A 15,094-nucleotide genomic window follows, 5' to 3' on the forward strand; every position below is an offset into this window, starting at 1 on the left:
TAACACCACGAACAGAGAACACAGTCACTGCTCGCCTTAAGTAGGGGGGCATAGGGTTTCAGAGGGGGGGTGGGCACTGGCCCCCCTATCCCTCTCCCTAGCGACGCCACTGTTGAACACATTTTCAGTAGAAAAAACCCACAGACCAGAAAACACTTTAAATGTGCACAACTGACATACGAGGGCCCTCGTTACTTTTATAATTTAGGACAACGTAAAGGAGGTCCATTTATGGTTGAAAACGTTGCTGGCTTTAAACAAAAGAGAGGGATTCCGTCGCTACTTTATCCATTAGCATGGCGTCCAGTGCTGACTCGGTTTCCGGTGGTAAATTAGCCTTCTAGTCTTTTATTAGAACCCTTTGCATGGAACGCTGTATAAGTCACGTGAGGAGAAACTATTGTGAGGTCCGTTACTCTAAAGGGAAGTGGGAACTACTTACTACAGACAGTACAGCTTGAAAAGGGAAGCTAAGCATCACCAAAGAACTGCTGCAGAATGGCACCGGACCCCTGGTGAGGAGCATGGGCACAGCAGGGAGTCACCAGGGTCTTAATGCTATTTCGCCGTGCTAGCTTGACAGGGCATGGGGCTCAGCACTGCAGTCTACGTTAAGTTACCCAAAGCATCACATGTCCCAGAGTACTTTTGTAGCTGTACATACTTGCCAATGCCAACCACGCAGAGTTAGGCAGTAACATGCTGCTTTCCTGAGTAGTCCTACAGCTGACATGCAGATGCTCCTAGCCCATTTGTGTATCTCCCCGTATAACTCCGGAGTGGGTACGTTTGTACACTAAGTAGGACCTTTTAAATGGTGTGCGGAGTGTGTGTTAAAAATACCGAGTTGTTGGTAGACTAGACACATTCTCGCTGAAAATGGACACAATTTACTTTGCTGCAGAGCCCGAGCCAGTCGAGCAGCGCCAAATCTCGCCGCCACCCTCTCCCTGGCCCTGATAGCAGTTACCTTATTTTTGAGAGAATGTTAATCTACTATCCGGATTTAATACGTAGTTTGTGTTTGTTACCCGTTTTAACAAGATGTATGTCTATTTGAAAGTATATTTCATGGCATATAGGTGATCACGCTTGGCTGAACACACTGTACTATATTTTTGAATACACGACTATATGTGCATTGGCAAACGGAAAGGAACGCTTGGTTCAATAGACACTGTGCTTTATGATTGCGGCATTAAGGATGACTGAAACATATGGGGAAAGAGACGGTCACATGGAAGCTAAGGTGACACCAACACGGTGTTGTCATTTTCACATTTTTTTTTCTTTCTGTCAGAATGTGCGACTCACTGCCAAGACCAAAATGTCATGTGATGTCTTTGGGTCACATTCTTGGTGCTTCATTCGTTGTGATGGCACCATTATGCAAATTACCACATCTGAAACTCAAATCCTACCACTTGTTGGTCCCACGATGCTAGCAAATACTTTCTTGGATGCATTTGGAGAATCGTGTGGGGACGGCCCCATCAGTGTTGGGGTCGGAGGGGGTCCGAGAACCTTGGTTGGTTACCAGGATCATCCGGACTTACTGTGTTGCAGGGAGGACCCTGCTAGGCCCTGCAGGCACGTGCCTGGGACACCGTGGATGCCGAGAACACCCAGACTATAGAGTGGCCTGGGTGGACCCAGGGCACCATACTGGCCGGAGGGTTCTAGGTCAGCAAGACCTGCAGGATCGTAATCACACGGTGGGGGCCTGCAGGCCAGGGGCGCAGGAATGTGATCACACGGTGAGGCCAGCCGGCCCATGAATGAGAGATGGAAAAATACGTTCCAGTATTGGAGTCTGCCGCGGTTCTACGGCAAGTGCTTGCAGGAACTGCACCTCTTAAAAGGACGATACACTTAGGAGGGCCACACCACACTCTTCCTTTTTCATAACGAAACAAAAACCAGTATTACTGAATATTGTTCTAAACACGTTATTAGACATGGGAGAATCAGAACTTCAACCACCGAATGATACCATTGGCAGCTACTGGCACCATACACTGCATGCTGACAAACTGCGGGAGTTCAGCTAAGCATTCATTTTATCTGGGACCACCCTCCTCCCCGCTACAAAATGACAATACTCAGACCACTTGGGAATTGCAGAAAAAACAATGCCCGACATACATTGGGACTCACATAGTTGCGAGCATATATCAAGCACGCTGTAAACATTTGGCGGGTAACAGTCAGTGTTGGTGGTCTACTGATGGTCTGTTGGCACCTCTACCACGTTCTGAACACTTTATTACACGTGGGATAAACGGAACTTCAACCCCAGAATGATACCATTGACAGATACTGGCACCATACACAGCATGCCGACACTGCAGGAGCACAGCTTCGCATTCATTTTACCTGTGACCACTTTAAGCATATATGTTACATGCAGGCTCACGACATCTAAATATAGGTTTACTGAGTCCTCTGTAAGCAACTGCAGGGCTTTCAGGAAACCAGTTCAAACTTGCATTAGTATCAGTTCAGGACAGTCAATGGCACAGTTCAGCGGCTGGCAAACCGCACTCTGGGCACCAGGGCCACATCGGCTTAGTCCCTTGATATTGGGGCGGGCAGCGAGACATTGGAGGGCGTCTAGGCTGCACCACATTCAGACTCCCCCAGGCGGAACTGCTTCTTGATGGTGGCAGCATGTTACACACACCCCTCTTCCTGGGCGCACAAGCACCCTCTCAATGGTGGACCATGCCAAAGTCGGTGCCGGCATGATGGTATGCCACCTTCGGAGAGGCTGCAGCAAGCAGGAGTCTCAACCTTGCCACGGGTGTGGGGCAGCGAGACACAGGTGGCATGGTGTCTGAGCCACACTCTCTCAGTCAGGTGTAATATGTCTTCCCACGGCAGCAGGAGGCCGCCCTCAGTTTCTCCCTCCCCCAGGCAGGAGTCAACTTCCTCTTGGTGGCGGGTGTGTTGCAGCAATACGCTGATTGGCAGGGCATCGGCCACGCTCCCCCAAGGCATGAGGTCTTGCGGTCAGCTTTGTGACTTGGCTGCACGAGAACTCTAATGGGGTTGGAGGGGGAGAGCCGCAGCCAGCTGAGTGACTTGAGGGGTGGTGGTGCTGCCCACTTGTCAGCAGGTCAGTTACACTTGGTGGTCTTCCCAAGGCAGCAGGAGGCTGCCCTCTGCTTCTCCCTCCTCCAGGCGGGAGATGTTCAACTGATGAAGCAGCGGTTGTGGCTGCGCCTAGCTTCCGCTTCCCCTGCCCCTGCTAGGACTATTGGGCAGTTGATGGCACTGTTCAAGGGCCGGCAAAACCGCACATGGGGGAAGCAAGGGCCACATCGGCCTGGTCCATGATTGGTGGGCAGGCAGCAAGACACTGATGGCAGGCAGTGGTTTGACATTTATGTGGTTTAACATTATGCTTCAGAATGAAGTAGGTAACACCCACTGATCATGACCAGAATGGGATGACCGAAGAAAGTCCTTGAATTTTGAATACACAAAGTTCCTTCTTCCCCTTCCAGTCTGGGTCCTCCCAGATATTGATAAAATCGTCTTATGATTGGATCTTCTTTTTGTGCAGTGATTAAATCTTGGTCTGGAGCATCTGGACTCCATTGCAGAATAGAAGGCTCATTTTCAGCTTGGGTTTGTGCTCGAGTCACTGCTGCTATTTCTATTTCTCCAAGGAGATCTTCCATGTCAATGTACTTGTCCTGGATTGCTCCAGTTTTGGCGAGTTGGGCGGCCAAATTGTTTCCTGTTTATCGGGACCGTCAGTCTTTGAATGACCTTTCATTTTCTTACAAAATGCGGTCATGTTGTTGGAAGTTACTAAATTATCTATTGTTTGAATTCCCATGTATCAGGGGTTTGTTGATGGTGCAAAGCAAATATTTTGGCTTTCCAGTTCACTAAATTCTCAAAAAATCCATTTGGGACATAGTCTGAATTGGTTAGGATTACTAGTTCCTGGAGCTGGTCCTTCACTGCAGTACAGACAGGCTTTATACATTCTGATCGGTTCTGCAGAGAAAGGCCAACTGAGATCATAACCCAGGAAGGGGTGAACAAAACCGATCAAGCTGAGGGGCTAGTGGAGCCCATAGCCTGAGAAAGGCCGACCAAAAGCATCACCACAACGGGGTGAATGAGAGTGAACAAACGAAGGGGCAGGAGAGGCCCATAGCTCTGTAGGCTCGTTGGTGCATAACCCTGGATGAGGCAACGCTATTCCAGGGACCAATTTTATAACTGGCTGCGGGTTCATGCCAGCTACTAACTCTCTCTTTCTCATCATTTTCTTTATTGTGGTAGAAACATCCATCTACCTAAACTATGGGCATTCCTTGACAGGCGTTCTTCACTTCAAGAGGAGAAGCTAGATATATATCCATATTATTGGTAGTTTTGAACTCCTTTTCTGCAGAATTGTCTCGAACACAATCATGTAAATCTGCTAATCCTTGTGCCATTGGACTCTTCTTGTTTTGACCATGTCTGTTTTCTACAGAGTAACCCTGCATAGAAATAATCCAGGAAGTAGTCCTTGAGCTGGAGACATTCCCAGTGTCTGATCTACCACATTCTAGCCCACTGCACTTTCTGAAGTGGTGATAACTTCGTCCCTACATTTCTTAGCTGAACCAACATGTGGCAGATTTCCCTCAGGTGTTCACCAACAGTGCTATTTTTTAATTTGTTCTTTATTTTCCAAAGTTTTGAACACAAGTAAATGCATAAACATACAGCTTATAACAATCTGAAAGCCAACATCAGTGTTACCCCTTCGAACCCCACCCCCCGGCAGGCATGAAGCAAATTCTCAGAAAAGTCCTGAGGTAGGCACTCTAGTAATGTGTGTCCATAGGCCCAGAGCGATGCTTCATCCTTGGAGTCCCGCAAAATACCTGCCAACCCTTCGTCCTTGGCAACAAACCATTGGAACGGCCCTTTCCTGGCCCCAGACCCTTATCAGGGTTACTTTCGCCAGAAGGCCACGCATTCACCCTTCCTAATTTTATCCCTGTCATGCGTGGAGGCTGTAATGTTTTCCATCAGAAAATGTCCTTCTCTCTACAGCTTTCCCTCTTCCATCCCATAACCAAACAAGCTCTGGCCGCCAGCATTGGAAAGTGAGGCGGGTGCGTAGGGTTCGAATATGAGGGGAGATGGGAGCTATTTAGTTCTTGCTTCTAGCATAATGGAGCCTGGTTAGCTTGAAACCAACAGCTACCAGGAGCTACTTTTGGCTCCTGGTGCCTTCCAAACACGTAAATGTGACACTAACTTGGAGTATTTGGGAATGTTAATAAAGAAGAACTAGTACACATCGAATATACATGTAAACGGAATGGTTCATATAAAATGGACAAAATGTTAAAGGAGCATTTCTTGTGTTGAATAGTTGTCGGCGGGTTGCTCAGAGTTCCTGGAGGAGCGCCATGCCAGATGCCATCCTGGAGCGACACCAGGTTTTCTCTCATTTCCTGATGACTCTTTTGCTGAGGTTGAGTTCTTGCGTGTACCAGGTGTAAAGTCCTCATGAAGTAAGACACAGACAACAGTTTCAATTTTCTACAAAATGTTTTAATTTTCTTATACGTCAGGATGGATTAAGGACTAACTTGCCCTATGCTAAGGTGGGATTTCCCTACCTACAGAAACTAAGGATAGTCTGTGTCAATAAGTTAAACTCAAAAGTCTGTCTGTGTCCAAAACCTATACTTGCCTTCACAACTAAAGATAAGCAATGTGTAGGGATGTCAGCAACAACAGAAACAGTGTTCCAAATAAAGGTTCGAACTTCTTCTAGCTCCTGGCTTGTTTTCCAGCTTCCCCTTAAGTTCAAAACAATTCCAAACATACCTTGGGGTTCCCTTCCCGAAGAAGTCAGCTCTTTGAGCTTCAAAACTATAATCAGTTCAAATTCTTTTGGCTTTCAATTACATTTTCCAGTTTAACTTTGTAAACATCCATGCTTTGCATTAGTTCATACAGATTGTTCTTTTCTGCAATCACTTCAGAACCTGTTAAACAATACAGGTCTGTATCTTGGCTTTTCCATGGCCATTTCAAAGTAGGGGTTGCTCGTCTAGGTGCAGTTGTCGGACCACACGGTCCACCCATTACAGGTCACACAACCGATAACCCTTAGCACTTTGTTATACTTGTTTCTTTGGGCTTTCTTGCCAACACATGTTTTCTCTCTCTGAACGTTGTTAATCAACATTCAATTCTGTTAACAGTCTCTTGGCTTTGCCTCAACGTGTATTTCACACAACTCACTCGGTGATGTTTATCCTTTTCCACCACCTTGCTTTCACCTTGTCCATTAAGGCTTCTTACTGGCTTTACACTCTGTTCATAAGTGCTCATCACTTTACTTTCACTTCCTTTATAACTGCTTATCACTTCACTTTTCATTCATATGCTCTTCATATCTTTCCTTCAGTTTGGCATTCAATAATTATTATTCCGTTCTTAAAGTACTTTTGCAGCTTGTTCAGTATTCAAAGTTCCTCAATTCAGTCTTTAAACTTACTTATATGTTTCAGTTCATTCAGTATTTTCAAATGCCCCAGAGCGCCCTGGTATGAGTTTGGGCTCTTCAGGAACCTCGGCGGGCAGGGCCCGCTGTCTTTGATCCTTGCTGCAGTGGCCTGCGGCAGCCTGGAGCCTTCAGTGTCCCACAGCTCCTGCTGTGGACACACTGCACAGGGGACTGCAGGTGTCTTGACCCTCTCGTGGCCCACTCGGGCCCCAGCGTCTCTCACCCTTACGCAACGCATATGCGTCCTTTTCACTGGCCCCTCTCCAACCAGCTCTGCTAGCTGCGTCCGTCCCTCCAGGCGAGATTCTCCCCTCATGCTGGTCTCCCATTTTATACACCTGTGGCCCCTTAACAGGTTGCAGGTGTAAGTCCTTTGCATTACTATAGTTGAATCTATTGGCTGGACACGCCTGACCATTCCAATGGCATTCCTCCATAGTTCTCTTCTTCGTCCCAGTACCAAAGTATTGTGAATGAATGGAAGTGTGCATAACTCTCCGTTGACTCCTGCTCGTCCCAGTCTTAAAGGGGAATGATTGAGGGATAGTTTGTGTGTATGAAAGAGGTAAAGGCTGACCATAACCTATATCCACCCCCAAGGTCGGGATCCAAGAGCAATGGCCTTTCCCAATGCCCCCTGAGAGGAAGATCCCGGGGAGTAGATGGGAGGATGCCGTCAGGTTCCTCACATAGGGAGCTGACTGTTTTGGTTGGCATGTGCGTTGTTTCAGAGGCGCGTGCCGGTCAAAGGCGGCTTAGAGGGTGGCATTGAGTTGTTCCAGTAGAGAGTTGCAGTTTGGTTGGGGGTGTTCAGCCCATGTAAGGTGGAGGTTGGTGGGGTCTTACGTGAGGGCTTCCACCGGGAAGTTCTTGAAGAACCTGAAGGTTTGTCTGATGGCTGTCTGCTGGGAGTGCTTGACTGGGGTGGTGTGCAGGATGTTAAAAGGCAAGGCTAGGTGGTAAGACCAGTCAAGCGGGAGAGGAGAGCTGTAGTGGAGGGAAGACAGTGCAGTGATGATTAGGTCGATGTTTCCTTTCTCGTGTGTTGGGTCTTTCGTGTGCTGTGTGAGGCTGAGTGTGTCGAGAAGGCCGGGAGAGCTTCCTTCATCGGTTTGGTGGCCTTGATGCCTGGGAGGTTGAAGTCTCCTATGAATATGTTGTTGACGTGCGTGAGGGACATATTCTCTCTTCTCGTGTGTCGACTCCCTGGAGTTAAAGCCATGAATACAATTCTTGCTGCTGGGATATTGTTTCATGTATCAAGTTGCATTATTTCAAGTTGAAAGCTACTAGCCATGCTACTAGCCTCTGCACTATTATTGACCGAAAGGCAGTAAATGAAACACAACAGACTTCAACACACTTGTGACTCGTCTAACACCACTTATGACTGGCACATCATTTAAAACACAATCCAACCATATAACCGAGGAAGTGTTTCATCCTTTCCTCAGGTGCACAGGAAAAGCAATGTCAATCCTTTTTAGACAATGCACAATAAATATATAGAGATGGTATCGGAAGTGTCATAGTAAGTGGCTGTTAGGCTGGATCCGACGTGCTGGAGCTGCTCTTCCTGCTATACTTCTATCATCAATCGAAAAGAAACATTTCTTTGGACATTGTTTTATACTTAGAGGCTTACCGCGGTACGCGGTTCATATCATATACTGCTCTAGGAGCTTACCTGTGTTTACTCTCTCTCCATAGCTTTCCTACTGTGGCCCCGCCGCCCTGTCCGCCAGCATCCGCTCTTTGTTTCCTATATTTAGCGAGGCACGCGCACGCGCGCATCGGAAGTACCATAGTAAGTGGCTGTTAGGCTGTTCGACTGGCGTGGACTGGGGTGCAGGCTATTGGAAGTGAGTTTTCTTTTTCTGTGATTAAGGCTGTGTTGTTGTTTGTGCCCATTTATACGCCTGCATTCTTGATTTGTGGATTTTGACTTGCATATTAAAGATGGCGAAGAATAAATTACCTATAATGAGAAAGGATGCCAGAGCAGACTTTTTTTGTTGCTGTGAGCACGAGACACGCTAGTCTCGATCGAGCAGCGGCTCTATCTGTACCTGATTCTAACGAGGATGAAGATGCACTCTTACAATGTGCTCAAGAAAGTTCTCTTATGGGTAAAACAACGGAGGATCAAATTGATCCTTCTCAACCCCTATTTATGGAAGTATTGTCACCTGACCCCACCCCAGTTAATTAAACTATTAACACCATAAACAATGCTGACAAGGCAACACAAGCTTCAAATGATACAGGCAATTTTAGCTACGATAATTTTCTGGATATTCCCTGTATGTTGCCATCTGGTGGCTACACTCCTGTTGAAAACTATGCTGGGAGCCCGAATGAACCATCTGGTTTAGCATTAGGCCCTGATCATACAGTTATGATGAGTATTTTCTACAGGTCGATGCTGTCTGAATTGAGAAAGCAGACGGCTGCTAGAACCTATCTGCCGAAATTGGGTTATTGCCCCGGAGATTTACTAATGCTCTAACCCAAGTCATACAAATTGAGACAAGGGCAGTCCCCATAGAGGAAAGGAATCATAATCTGGTAAAAGGGAAAAGCGGGTGGGAACGACCTGTGCTACCTGAAGAGATAATAATTATACCCTCTACGCAGGAAGAGGCTAGTGAGCCTCCAGTAACTGGTATCGAGGACATGAACATGGCTCCTGAGAACGATAATCGAGCTAATGAAGTAAACGAAGCTCATAATCGGGAGGACACCGATACTTTTGAATTAAAAGTGTCCAAGAGGCAGGGGAAAAAACTAGCGAAAAAGAGGAAAAAAATAGTAATGTGATACACAAAAAATCATCGCTGAAATTCATGAGGGACCTTGAACTCAAAACATCCATGCAGGATGATGATGATGTAATACTAATACCTCTACCCAAAATACCCAAAGCAAAAAAGACTCCCTTTAAAAAATGTTCAGCATATAGACGCCAAGAAAACAAACGACCAAGCATCACAGAGTGCATTTTCTGAGGGAGACTATACCCTTTGTGATGTAATGAAAAAGAAAAGAGAAGACATGTTTGAAATTTTCCAAAATAAACCTCTGACTGGTTTTGAATGGGGAAAGAATAGTCGCGAAAACCATATGTTCCCCTCAGTTAACTATTAATAATATGGATTTCCCTCTTAAATGAGGTGAATCGAGTGTTCAGGGGATGAAGTCTGTTGGAATCGCTGTTAATTCTGGTATAGGCAACTCGGACTGGAAAGCTTCCTCTGCTCTAATGGGGACTACTCTGCAGAACGAAAATGAGCACTTCCCTTCCATTTCAACTAATCAAGTGACATTACCACCCAGGCCAACCAAAGATCTCTTGAAATAACTGGACAAGGCTGGCCGTTTAACTAAGGAAGGTGATCTGCGACAGCTGATCCTTTAGGTGTTTAAAGACAATTTCCCACAAGCGACTGGGGGTAATGGGGAAGCCTTACCTCCAGTATCCACAAATGGAGTAATTACCGTAAACCACAAGAAACGCAATGACATAACGGGGATAAAAGTAGGTGAAACCATACTACCATCTAGGGTAATATATGACCCACTGATAGTTGGAAAAGGTTGACCATACTACCAAGGAAAGTGACTGGCGTCAGCTGATCCTAGAGATGTTCAAAGACAACTTCCCACTAGAGACCATGGGCAATCGTGTAGTTATACCCACAGTAATGCCAACAGAAGAAATTACTATAGATAATAACAAACGTAATGACAAAGTGGGTATTAACCATGCTGGCAATTTTGAGAATGAGTATACATTGGGTGGTGGTAGGGAACCGATGCCTAAGTTACATCAGTATAATGACCTTAGACTACCAGTTCACCCTGAGTTACCAGATTCCATACTAAGACCATTATTCAATGATGCAGGCAATATATCACTGAATAGACCCTCCATTTTTATCTTTATTTGCCACCATTCCTGAGCTAAGTTTAATCATGTCTGCAGACATACAGTTTGTTGATTTCATACATAAAATAGATATGACTATGTACGTTTGGTCATAGTGTCTCCCTTGGTGAGGGCTTTGCTTCTGAAAGAATCTGAACAGTTGCAATGTAGAGGCTTTGACATTTATGAACATAAGTACACGAGGCCCACTTCTACTACCAATGATTTGAAGCCAAAAGCACAAGAAAGGGGGAAACCAGAATTACTCTTGAAAAGAGACAATCTGCCAGCGGAAACCAACCTGGATAAACGGGAATGGAGATGGCTGGCTTTGTCTCTACGGGAGTCTATTGACACGTTGAAACAGTTGGGTAAGCCCCTCTAGCCTTCACACCAATCTAAAATTAGTAAGATGGAATTCTAGAGGTTGCTTCAATTTGATGCACAATGAAAAACTCATGTCCGAACTCTCTCAGTATTTGTATTTGTATTTAGTTTATTTATAAAGCGCAGCCAGGCCCTGGGGCATATGGGCGCGTAAGGTAGAGCTGGTTACAGGGTTAAACAGAGTTACGTTACAGTTACAGGAAGGATACAGTTACATAGGTATGCAATCAAAACAATACAGTATGCAATCAAAACAATACAGTTGGCCAGGTTCCAAAATAGTTACAGGTAGGTGCTGGCATAATAAACAAGTGCATGCGCAGAAGTTAAGCTGTCAGGAGTCCGTGTTATGGAGCCAACATTTCGTGCTATGTTTGAACCGGTTGAATGACGGTTCTGCGCGTAGATGTGGGGGGATGGTGTTCCATAGTTTGGATGCTTGTACCGGGAAGCTAGCTCCACCCGAGTTGAGGAGTTTAAATCTCGGTATGGTCAAGGTGTTAGTTTGGGCTGCTCTGAGAGGTCTCAAGGCGGAGTGTGGTGTGAAGTGGTTAGTGAGGTATGCTGGAGCAAGGTTAGCCCTGACTTTGTGTGTGAGGGCAAGCGTTTTCAGGGATATTCTGTGCTTGACAGGGAGCCAGCGTAGGTTACGTCTGGTCTCAGATATGACTTTGTACTGATACAAGAAACTTGGTCTAGAGATCAACTGTGTTGGGAAGGCTTTATTGTGTTATTACCTTGTGCACAGGGCGGGATCAAGGGTCGCCCCAAGGCTGGCCTTGTAATTGCTGTTAAAGAATCTAACTATCTAACTAAGATCAAAGAATGGTCTTTTGGCAATCACTTTTTGGTGGTCTCCTATCAGTTAAAAATGAATGAGGTTGGAACACCTTTACTCATAACAAATGTATATTGGAATCCCACAGAAACGTCGGATTTTCAATTGCAGAATGAATTGACTAAACCTGGTTCCCATTTTGAATTATGGCTACAAGATAACCCTGGGGGCCAGCTTGTCATCACAGGGGATATGAATGCCGACTGTTTTGGTGATAGTTTGGCTGGTCACTTATCTATTTCTAACATTGATTCACAGCATAGACTGGGGGGTAACTCCAAATTGCGCGGGAGTCTATGGACTCATTTTGCTGAGGTATGGGGTCTAGAAAGGATGATTCACGACCATTATACCTAGAAAGCAAGGGGCTACGAGTCAATTATTGATTACATTTTCTTATCAGTAGGGCTGTCGAAAGGTATGATGAAGTTTGACATTACTGAATCAGAAAGCAGTGATCACTGTATGCTTTCTATTGTTCTATCTGCTCGCTTTCATAGAACCACTACCAATGTGTACAATTATGGATTGCAGTCTAACACCAAGGGTAATAGAATTAAATGGACCCAGAAAAAAATGTCAAATTTACAGCCACTATGGTGAAAGATTACGATACACTCTCTTACTATCAAAAGGTAAAGCATTACACTCATTCAAATTTTACCGATTATATAACTAATACTATCTGCAGGTTGGAAGAGTGTACACATTTCAAGCTTCGTCCTAGCAAACAACACATTCATCATACAGACATAGAAGTACACAATTGTAAATGCCTGCTTAGGAAAGAACTTAGACTTCTAAGTAAATCGGGGCTCTCTGTATCCAACTTTCTTATTATGAAGAAGAAAATTAAACAACGATATAAAAAATGGACTATACACCACAGAGGCACTCGTACTCATCTTGATGGTGAACTAATGTTAAAATCGTTACGTGGTTTTAACTCCTCCAATTTCGGATGAATGAGCTTGAAAGACCGCAAAAAGATGCAACCTTGAACCCTATAAATGAGGGCACTTGGCTGGGTCACTTTTCTAAACTATATACTAATAACAACTTGATTGCTGTATTGGACACCACTGTGAGTCCAATTTGGGCACTGGACTATTCCTTGAAGTACATTGCTGATCTTATTAAAAGAGCGAAAAATTCAGGTGCACCTGGCCCTAACAATTTAACAAACAAATTGCTGAAGTTTGATCCCGACATATGGGCCAAAATCTTGTCTTTTTTATTTGATAATGTACTAACCTATAAATCTATCCCTCAATCATGGAGGGTTTCGATTGTTCTACCCATTTTCAAAAAAGGGTCTAAGCAGTGTCCTTCAAGTTATAGGCCGATCGCTATCGCCGACCCTAAGTCCAAATTGTTTGCTTCTCTGGTCCTTAAGGATATACAAAAATGGATCCTAGAAAAGCAAATTCTTGATCCTAAACAAATAGGATTCAAAAAGAAAATTGGTACCGACTGTGGTGGTTTAATATTAAAGTGTATAATGGTTAAATCAATGCAAATGGGGGGGAAAGACCAACTTTTGTCGCGTCCTGTATTGCTCTCCCCCGAAAAGTGCACGGAACAACCATAAATCACCAATGCAATTATAGAGCATTACTTTGAACAATAAACAGACACACACAATAACTCACAACCACGCACTCTTAGAAGATAATCAGCTCTTTACGGCTATTTATTCAAAGCTTACACGTACATAGAAATAACTCATAAAAATAACAAGGACATAGATCACAGAAGAAGTAAAGAAGTCAAAAAGAAATACATCACCGTGAGCGTAACAGGATTCCTCATCTCGTCCAGAAGCGACTGGAAGACCCCCGGGAACAGCCAGGCCGAGAGCACCACAGCTCACAGGAAGGCCGGACGTAAGCGTCCTTCTCCGGCTGAAGTCTCACCTGACCACCTCCAGGCTTCCGCATATATACACACTCCACAAAGGGGAGTTAATTCTCGAACATTCTGGAAATTGCACTTGCGCAGTTGAGGAACAGCCGTCGGTTGCCAGCTGGGTCAATCGAGAGCTCCCCCCAAGAAGCACAGTGCCTCCCTTCTCTAAAAACACGCTCCACGGAGAACAGTAGTAAGCCATAACAACGTTAGCTTTGCCAGCAGAAATGGCCTTGACCGCATACCAGGTTTGGAAAAGCATGTTTTTCTCAGCACACTCAGCAAAATGTGTGCAGCGTTCACTGCGGTATGAAGTAAATATCCAACATGGCTCCGAGCGCTCCCAGAATGCATTGCGCACCCGCGCCATTTTGGATCGAGCATAAATCAAGCATAACAATTCCACCCTTTGGATATTTATCTTCCATATCCCGGTGGCACAGGAACCGGTCTCTGAAACCTACGAAAGGTTAATACTAAATTAGGAATATATTGAATGCAACAACAACACGCAATTATAACAGACAGTATAATAAAAATGCAAGCAAAAATGTAACGCAGTGTACCCCCAATATCAGGTATCCATGAAAATGACCAATCCCACCAATTTCTATTACGATCTTGAGACACTTGAGAAATGAGATCCCTCAAACCTCGAATATGACTTTCAATAGATCGTGAGTGGTCACTTAAATTGAAACAACACATACCTTCAAAGGCATTACACCCTAAATTATGTTTTAGCAATAGGTAATCAACAGCAGCTCTATTCTGCAAAGTTGCTTTTCTAATAACTTGACTATCAAGGAGTAATTCTTCTAAAGCCTGCGAAGTATGATTAAGATTTTTAACTACTAAACACGCTAATTTCATCAAAGATTTGTAACCTCCAGCAGCTAAACCCCAAACTCCCACTAATGAAAGGGTTAATGCTACAACCTCAGCTTCTGATAACAAATGTACATGTGAATCACAGTCAGGAGATAAACCTACGGAATCAAAAGTTGACCTTTTACCTCGAGTTATCGCTGAGTGTAAAGGAAACATCATTAGTCCTAATCGAGTTAAAGCACATGGACCTCCAGAAATGTTGGCTGAAATATAAGTATATGTAATGTTACCAAATGAAAAGAGCCGTCCTGTTGGAAGTTTCACATGATTCAAATGACTAGCAGTTATCACTGTATGATTGCAGGACATAGTGTTATTTACACTGGTACATTTGCGTGACATTCACGAACATAGTCGCCTTTCGAACAGGGTATGATTGTACTGATTGGTCAACTCTATTTGTCGGCATTTGCCAATTTCTTGTGCTTTGCACGTCATAATATAACACACATCACCTTGAGTTACATTATAAGTAATAACACGTGTCAGATTTCTCCATTTTCTGTCAGTCTCTTGGCAGAACCAACAGTATTCATAAACTGAAAAAGATTGTCTAATGTCTGAGTCTTGAACTAAAGAATCATTATGTGTGACGCCGAAGATA

At 44.6% G+C, this 15,094-nt stretch overlaps 1 protein-coding gene across 2 annotated transcripts in view; it reads left to right on the plus strand.

Moving 5' to 3' along the window:
* The first annotated feature begins 399 nt into the window (after nt 1–399).
* STX8 (syntaxin 8) overlaps nt 400–15,094 on the plus strand; it is a 1,659,484-nt gene continuing 1,644,789 nt past the window's right edge. For both annotated transcript variants that reach the window (XM_069654576.1, XM_069654577.1), the window contains exon 1: nt 400–515. In XM_069654576.1, the coding sequence (XP_069510677.1) occupies nt 499–515 (17 nt within the window). In that variant the 5' untranslated portion in view covers nt 400–498. The remainder of the gene's footprint in view (nt 516–15,094) is intronic.

This window comes from Ambystoma mexicanum, chromosome 3q (genome assembly GCF_040938575.1).
Source record: "Ambystoma mexicanum isolate Mex_15411 chromosome 3q, UKY_AmexF1_1, whole genome shotgun sequence".
In the NCBI taxonomy this organism is placed as follows: domain Eukaryota; kingdom Metazoa; phylum Chordata; class Amphibia; order Caudata; family Ambystomatidae; genus Ambystoma; species Ambystoma mexicanum.